This window comes from Epinephelus moara, chromosome 16, assembly GCF_006386435.1.
Source record: "Epinephelus moara isolate mb chromosome 16, YSFRI_EMoa_1.0, whole genome shotgun sequence".
Lineage (NCBI taxonomy): Eukaryota > Metazoa > Chordata > Actinopteri > Perciformes > Serranidae > Epinephelus > Epinephelus moara.
In genome coordinates, this window is record NC_065521.1 from 47,941,106 (window position 1) to 47,949,988 (window position 8,883).

The 8,883-nt window shown below is 39.6% G+C and overlaps 1 protein-coding gene across 1 annotated transcript; it reads left to right on the forward strand.

Moving 5' to 3' along the window:
- Positions 1-295: 295 nt before the first annotated feature.
- On the forward strand, positions 296-8,149 carry tspan31 (tetraspanin 31). The gene is made up of 6 exons (XM_050065226.1): positions 296-498; positions 3,307-3,474; positions 3,634-3,714; positions 4,213-4,353; positions 5,442-5,555; positions 6,330-8,149. The coding sequence occupies exons 1-6, from the start codon at positions 436-438 to the stop codon at positions 6,402-6,404; spliced, it is 642 nt and encodes a 213-aa protein (XP_049921183.1). The 5' UTR covers positions 296-435; the 3' UTR covers positions 6,405-8,149.
- The last annotated feature ends 734 nt before the right edge of the window (positions 8,150-8,883 follow it).

Here is an 8,883-nt window from a genome sequence, read left to right on the forward strand (position 1 = left end):
CCCTTCAACAATGACAGTTAAATATATATAAGTAAATCTATCTATCTATGATATTATATCTTTAAATAGTTGTCATATGTCAGTGTTTCCTTTGTTCAGCATTGTTGTCCTTTTTAACAGTGAGGTCTATTTCTATGTAGCGTACACTGACAGGACCACAACCTGGAGTCAGTTCTGTGTAACAGTTATGTGCAGCCCACACACTGTCTTTGCCAGTTAAACTGATTCTGATTCAGATTTCATTTTCATCCTGAAATGATGACGCCGGTTGACAACCTGACGTCACATGCGGCGCATACGTCATCTCATACGCCCTCAGCGCTGACCAAAAACATTTGTGTCCAGACGTTAGCGCTCCGGAGAGCCCGACAACACTGGCTTTTTTCCTTTTATTTAATCAAGTCTTACTCACAAGCCGATAGAGGTTCTTCGAATATGGTCTGTGGCGGTTTCACCTGTTCCAAAAATGCGCTTTGTTCCCTGAATGTGGTTTATATGGTGAGTATTCAAAATGGATCATCATGCTAAGTTTTAGCGAGCTACGTTAGCTTAGCCTCAATAGCTTCTGAATGAACTGGCGTAATGTAAGCTAGCAAGTTAGCTACAGCGCAGAGAGATAACTGATTTCGCCTTTTGTTTAATATTCCTCTGTTTTCATTTTGCAGCCGACCAGTGGTATGGGTTTATTTCTGTTCATTACATATTACAACGTTAGACATTTGTAGTGTTCGTTAGATAACTAGACATAAATGTAGAAAGTAGTCATTTTAGCTAAACTTAGCTAGCTGCTAGCTATCGCCATTATGTGTATGGAAGCTACCGTTAGCTGGGAGGCCAGCTGACCCAAAAACGTGAAAGTGACATGCTTGGATGGTTTATCTGCCACATCCTCTGTCCTTCTTACTCACAAAAAAAGATTTAATCGGCTCGTGTTTGTTCGTGTTTCAGTCATGTGAGTAGTGATAGTCAACATGTTGTCTCAGCTCGGTTAACGTAAACTCACCGTGAACTGATGGTTAAATTGAGATTAAAAATGAAATATGGAAACCACTGTTTCACGGTACTTCTTTTGATAGCAGTAAGTATGACCTCTCTATAACTTAACATTGTGAATAGATGTCTGAGGGGAGGTTAGACTTCATGTTTTGGCTGTGGTTCCTGTTGTTGTATGTGATATTTTCTTGTTCCTGTTAAATATTCTAAATGTATCATGTACACTACAGTTACAGAAAAGCAGTCGTTGGCAATGAAAAATAAGTCTCAGGCTCCCTCAAACAATATTATTAAAAATAAAAATAGATAGATCACGCAAGTAGAACAAAGAGAATCTACACTAAACATAAGGGATGAAATATAACATTAATAATAAACAATAATAATAATAATAATAATAAATTTAAATGCATAATATCTGCCTAGGTCTTTCTCTCTCTCCCTCTCTTTATCCATCTATCTATCTATAGAATAGCAAACAGTTTTGAATACTAAATAGTATTTAAAAAAAGAGTGGCCATATGAGTGTAAATGACACAGGTAGTAAAGCCTCAAATATGCACCTGAGTTAACACCAAAACAAAAAGTCTCACCAAAATTCAACCACTATAAAGTAATGTTGCATTTATTGCAGGGCTGTCGCATTGCATCACATTGTACAGCTGTTTCTATTGTTCTCGTCTCTAACTGTGTCACTGTTGCTTAGTAATGTGTTGTTTTGTGCCTCCCCTGCCATGTGTTGAGTATTGTTGGTTGATGTGTGCATTGGGCAACAGAACATTAATGTTTAACTGACCTGTCATGTCTTTTATCTGTCGTGCCTATTTTTATTGTCTAGAACTGAGGAGATTAGTCCAGTAAGATAAGATAGAAGTTTTTATTTTTCCCAGAAGAGCAGCTGCCGTACAAAGTAGGAAAGAGTGCACATAAAATAAAGCCTAAACAAAAAGACTAGCAATAAGGTGCAAAAAATATAACAAATTAGTCAATTAAGATTAAATGAATAACTATTCTGATAACTGATAAATTAAGTCAGTTTTTTTAAGCCAGAATACCAAACATTTGATAGTGCCACTTCTAAAATGTTGTGTTTGCTTGTCTTTATTATAATAAACTTAATATCATCGGTATAAAATTGTAGATTAGACAGAATAAAAATCAATTTGAAGATGGCATCTAGGGCTGTGGTAAATTGTGGTGGGCATTTTCCATGTTTTCCGATGTTTACACACCAATTAATTGAGTAAATACCTGTCACATTGATTGGAAATAAGGGGTTTTGGCTATTAAAAGTAAATTTTGTCGTCATACTAACTGACCCACGTAATTTTCTAAGCTGAATGAATTGTGGATCCCTCTGTGTGAGTCAAACATGCCTTCCTAATCATTTTATAGACCATTATTTATCCACAGTTTGGGTCAGACATAACTGAGCTATTGAGTCAAAAACATCTTGATACTGTTCGCCTTACACTCTCCTACCTGCTGTCTTTATCCTTCTTAAGTCTGCCAGGTATGCATTATGTGAAAGACATGGGAGTAAAGGTAGCACTGGATCATTTGCCTGCTGTTGTGACACACTAGCAGCCACACAGTCATTTCACTGTTGAAAGAAACACTAAGACACAACCCACCCAGTCAGAAAACTTTGGAACGTGTTCACATGCCACCAATCATGTTGACAGCTGAGCTGACTCACTGTAACTGTCACGAGTGTGATGCTGTAGTTGCTGTGTAGAATTAGGACAGTGACAGCAGTGAAAGAAGACGTATAAGGGCAAGAAGGACAAATAGTTCCCTCGTGAAAGGATGAACCCGTTTGAGTTAGACGTGACAACCAAATGTGAATTCTGTTATGTTTTGTCAGCTCCCTTAAAAGGTAAAGATCAGTATTTTAAGCCGTTAATATCACAGGAAATAAGCAAGACTGTTATAGTTGAGATTCTGTTAAAAGTAATCAATGAAAGGAACAAAGAAATGTGACAAAACATTACAGTTAAGTCAGTGTTTCTAATTTGTTTCAGATGATTCAGCAGTCTCATGATCCAGGGCCTTGTGAAGAATTGTTAATATCAGACTCTGAACTCTTAGTCAGCCTGTTTCCTTCTCTTCCACCCTCGCTGTGTTTCACTTGTGTTATTTATTTGGCAAACACTTCAGCTTGAATCATCACAGAGCTAACTGGTGTTTAAAGGATAACTGGTGTTAGTGGTGATCAAAACTCCGTACTATGACCACGTGATGGCTCACTTCCATCTGACGCAGCCTGCCTCAGCTGACTCTGGTTAACTTTGTTCCCTCTGCTCCCTGCAGCTGGTCGGGCTGCTGCTGATCGGAGTAGCAGCATGGGGGAAGGGGTTCGGCCTGGTGTCGAGCATCCACATCATCGGAGGGGTCATTGCGGTGGGCGTCTTCCTGCTGCTCATCGCTATCGTTGGCCTCATCGGAGCAATACACCACCACCAAGTCATGCTCTTCTTTGTATCCTTTCCTCACATTGGCACTGATATACAGATAATTATTGTGCTGTTTCCACTGAAGTGTGACTTTAAAAATGTGGTCATGTTGATGTTATATTCTTCAGTTATGTCGTCTTTACTATGTTTTTGCACCATTGTTTCTTTGACCTCTTCCTCTCAGTACATGGTCATTCTTTTTATCGTATTCCTGTTCCAATTTGGAGTTTCCTGTTCCTGTTTGGCAATGAACCGTGGACAGCAGGTGAGAAAACTCTATTATGTCTGCAAAAATAAATAGTTTTAAAGGTCCAGTGTGTAGGATTTAGGGGGGTATAGTGGCAAACATTGTGTATAATCACATGAAAATCAGAATGATGGTGTTTTCTTTACCTCAGAATAAGCCGTTTATATCTACACAGAGAGTGGGTCCTCATCTCTGGAGTCCACCATGTTTCTACAGTAGCTCAGAACAGACAAACCAAACACTGGCTCTAGATAAGGACATTCGTGTTTTCTTGTTTTTGCGATATATAGTAAACAGCCCTTCTGGGGCTAGCGGCGTTCGTAAACAGATATTTTTTAAGTTCATGCTTTACTCATGGGAGAAGTTTCAACTGGTTGCAGTCTGCGATCCTCACCGCTAGATGCCATCAGATCCCCCACACTGTTCCTTAACCTTCTGTGATTTATTTTATTGTATTTATTTATTTATTTTAACAAGAACTTAGCTTCATTTTATTCATATTCTTTGCTTTTCCAGGAGGCACTTCTGAACTCCGCTTGGGGAATGTTGGTGAACAACACAAAGACTCACCTGGAGACCCAGCTGGACTGCTGTGGGCTGCTCAACGTCACTGCCAGCCGGGTACAGTTTGATCAGGACCTGCAGAGCTGCCCCGCTGTGAGTCTTAGATATCAAGTTTTTCATCACATTATTGAGAAAAATGCTATTACTTAAAGGGGACCTAATATGCTTTTCATTATTTTCAGTGTTTGAGTGTCTGATGTTCATATTAAATGTGGCTTATTTTCAAATAATGAGGTAGACAGGCTCTAGACCGTTCTGAAAACTCTGTGTTCAATGTTTCTTTCGACTGGAGACAAGCTGATTTCTTTATATGGTCATCTGCTTTAGGTACACACAAGTGCTTATAATACATACACTGCTAACTGTAGCTACATGCTAACGTCAGGGAAACATATAATCAACATATATATACATAACATATAATTGTGGTTATCAATGTTGTTAATTTCTCCCCAGTTTCGGATCATATTCCTGCTGGAACAATTCCAGTTGGGAAGATTATGGTTTAGAAGCTTTTATTGGTGCAATGTTGGTGCAGAAACGCAAAGAGCGCAGATACTGAAGACTTTGAAACGCTGACCAATCAGAGCAGACTGGGCTTTTTCAGGAGGAGGGCTTAAAAAGACAGGTGCTAAAACAGAGCATCTCAGACAGAGGGTGAATACACATGTTCCAGCACAGACCGTATGAGGAAGATGAAGTGTTTTTTAAACATTACAACACGTGTTCTCGTAGAAACCAAAAAGTATGAACCGGAAAATTATCATAATGTTGTGTTCACACTGGGCGCGAATAGAATAACTTACACCTGGTGTGAGCACAACATAACAGGTCCCCTTTAATAGAAAACGAGCTTGAACAGAACTATTGCAGATTTGCTGCATAATAAAACTATTTTTTCTGTTTCATTCACATTATATATCATGTTATTCAAATAAAATGTTCAACTGCATCATAGATAGACACTGCAGTTTCACAACATGTTCTCAGTTACACAATATGCCCCACTGAATAAAATCACGTAAGCACTTCCCTTAACCAGGAGAAGTTAAAAGTAGGCCACTTTCTATAGACCTCAGAATAGATTTTGGTAGCTAATACTGGCTTAGCTGACGAACCGTTGACTCATACTGCTGAAGACTAAAGGCCTCTTCTTCTTTTTTGTGTGTCTCTCACTCCAGTCATGCAAAAAGACACCCCTCGGCTGTTACACCTGCGGGGAGAAGATGCTAGATCATGCAACAGAGGCTCTGAAGATCCTCGGGGGCGTTGGACTCTTCTTCAGCTTCACAGAGGTGAGAGTCCGGTCTCCAAACCTACATCTGCTCACCATTCACTCATGTAACTAGTCTGATACATCTTTGTAGGACAAGAGAGAGACACTGAACTGAGTTAAATGTTGCATGCACATTCAACTGATTGCTGTATTTAGGCAAATGGATGTGCACGTATCCCCAAATTGGCATCTTCGGAGGGGTGGATTGTCTGTCATGTTTAAATTGAGGGTTTCTCAGAGATTTTTGTTGAGAAAATCATCCTGTAATCACAAGTTTGACAGTTTGATTTTTTGTTCCCCCTAAAAAAAGACAGATCACACCAGAATTAAAAAATGCCAAAACTTGTTGAGAAATTATTTCATTTTAATAAAATCTCCTCAATCAATTGACCTGAATCACACTCAGGGGCATCAAAATGTTTGACTATACATCATTTATTGTTTTTCTCACTGTCGCCTCTCCACACTAACTGTTGACCCGCTGCTTAACTGTTACTGGTCGATACCACTTGGACTACAAAGCTTAACCACAATGCGCCCGATACCACAATCTTGTCCCAATCTATAAACAGATTCTGCATATGTATGCAGGCACAGTTTAAAGAGACAGGCACTAAAACAGAGCGTCTCAGTCAGAGGGGTTAGTCAGTACAGGCAGTATGAGGAAAAGAAAGGGTTTTGGAACATTAAAGCATGTGAACATGTTCAGGTAAAAACCCAACATACAAGCACGAACCTGAAAATGAGCACAATAGGTCCCCTTTAATCTTTTTGTCTTTCATGTCTTTCACAGATCCTGGGAGTGTGGCTCGCCGTGCGCTACAGGAACCAGAAGGATCCACGAGCAAACCCAAGTGCTTTCCTATAGTCGGTCCCACGTGCGCAGCTCAGCGCTGCAGATGCAGTTTCAGACACACTGGTACACATAGAATCATGCACATCTAGAGGCAGACACACAGAACAACACCACACCAACCACAACGACACGGAATGGACGAGCGCACGCAGCACCTGATTTAACACTGAGAAACGAAACACACGCACACCTTCACCCGAGACTGAGAAACTACACCCACCTGTCCAGAAATGATGCCAGAGCTCCAGCTGGAAGACCTGGATACTTATGTATGAAAGGATAACTTGTAATACCAAGAAGTGTGACTTGTTGGTGTCGCGACCCAGCCTTGATTTGAGTACCAGATCTCCTGCTAGTTTCCAACTATGTAACAAGGGATGAGACATCTCTGCATGTGTCCTACGCCTGCACAGACAAACAGCCTCTCTGTTGATTTCATTCCACACTCCAACCAAATGACTGTGCCGTGTCCAACAAAATAACTTGTATGCACCTTGAAATTTTTTCCTCTTGTCTCTAATGTAGTGCCACCACTTAAAAGACGAATATATTCCTCTGGTCAGTGCTATCGGTGATGTGTAGAACTGTAAACCCAAACATGTCCAGTGTGATGAGTTTGTGCGAGGGCGGAAAAAAGAGGGCACGTACTGGACATGTGGTGTAAAGTAGTTTTCGAATTGTATGTAAATGTTCTTTTGTTTTTTCAGACGCCACAAATGCCGGGATTAAACAGGATTAGGAAGCAAGAGTAGATGTTAGGTAACGTAGTTGCTAGTCTCTTGGGTTCAAAATATTTATGAACTGTAACTGAGCCAACTAACTTTTAACAGTCGGAGATATTAGGATGCCAACGGACTGCAGCCTTGATGTTGTACATAATCTTTTAGAAATCATTCTCGATGGGTTTGCCATGTAGTTGTCCCTCTCGCTGGGAGGTTTGCCTGCATAGTTGAGGTCTTTGATGGCCACAATAATACACCCCTCCTGTATTTAATATGTTCCTTTGTGTCGCACAGTGATGTTGCTTAGTGTAGACTCTGGTAGTAGAGAAGTGGATTCAGGTACGTATCATTTTACCTCCTGTCTAACTGGAAGAAATCACAAAAAAAAAAATAAAAATAGTGCTGGTTAATTTGAAATAATTGGGTAAATTTGGCCGAAACTGCTCATCGCAAACCCAGTTTTGTTTTTAAATGATGTTTATTGTAAATGTGCTCTTGGTTGCAATTATTTTTTGAATATTTTGAAACAGTTATTTAGATTTTGTTCTCAGTTGCCATCCGCTCTTTTTGTTCACCAGTGTTAAGATGCTTTGTAAAAAAAAATGTGTTAAATATTTCAGGATCTATTTAAGTTAATTTTGAGGACGCACACTAGGCTGAAGTTATGTCGTAGTTTTAATGATATAATTTTGATGCCTTGCTCGATGTTTGACATTTCCTGTTTATAAATCACTGCTTATTAATTCTCTCTTTTAAGGTGTTTCTCCTCTTGTTTTACTGTTGAATTGCTTTTAACTTAAAGGACTAACACAAACTGTAATTACATGTCTTACTTGAACCTGTCGACTTGGCTGGTAATGGATTTCCTGCTGCTGATTCGGAGTCATCGCTGGTGTAAACAAACATTTTGACAGATCTTAAGCATTGTTATGCCATATATTAAACCTCACTTTGAATTTGTGTGCACTTGTTATTCAAATGTATCTTGAATTTTTGAGACTTAATTTTCCAAATAATAAAACCTCAGATTGGAAACTGTCGCACTTGAGTCATGTTTAAGTAAATATGCAGCCTGAATGGTGTAATTATGTTTTTGATGTGTGTTCTTGCTCTGACAGTGGTAATTATGGGTCATTTTGAAGCTCGGCTACCAGCGAGGGCAAGTTACTGAGTACAGTTTAGAGGTTTTACTTTACTCAAGTATTTTGTTTTACTCTCATGCCACTTTATACTTACACTCCTCTACATCTCACAGACAAATATTGTTAGTTATTTGACAAAGTAAGACTTGGACAGGGTGACTGCAGGTTCTTAAAAAGTCTTTGAATGTCTCCCCAGCAACACTTTACAGCTCCTCCTGCGGGATCCTGACGCCAGATGAGATACATAATCCCTCAAGTGTGTTCTGGGTCTGCCCCGGGGCCTACTACCAGTGGGATGTGCCCGAAACACCTCGAACAGGAGGCACCCAGGAGGATCCTGATCAGATGCTTGAACCACCTCAGCTGAGCTCCTTAGACTAGGTACGCTCCATAATCCACTATCTCATTCTTTCGGTCACTACTACTTTCATTTATCCATCATTTAATTCTTTTTGTCATAATGAGTCAGTTAAAGTTCACATTTCTGAAGTAACAAGTCTTAAGACCTACCACTGAACCTAATAGTCTTTTTACTTTACACTTGCACTTAGTTACCCACATTCCTCCATAAAATCTACCCCTACACAGGACCACATATATGCCTTAACCTTATACTTACCTGCAATG

Excerpts from the sequence above, each read along its gene's own strand:
- tspan31 (XM_050065226.1), top strand. The coding sequence starts at position 436 with ATGGTCTGTGGCGGTTTCACCTGTTCCAAAAATGCGCTTTGTTCCCTG. Across the intron at positions 3,715-4,212 it reads CAATGAACCGTGGACAGCAG|GAGGCACTTCTGAACTCCGC; the intron begins GTGAGAAAACTC and ends TTGCTTTTCCAG. Across the intron at positions 5,556-6,329 it reads TCTTCTTCAGCTTCACAGAG|ATCCTGGGAGTGTGGCTCGC; the intron begins GTGAGAGTCCGG and ends TGTCTTTCACAG.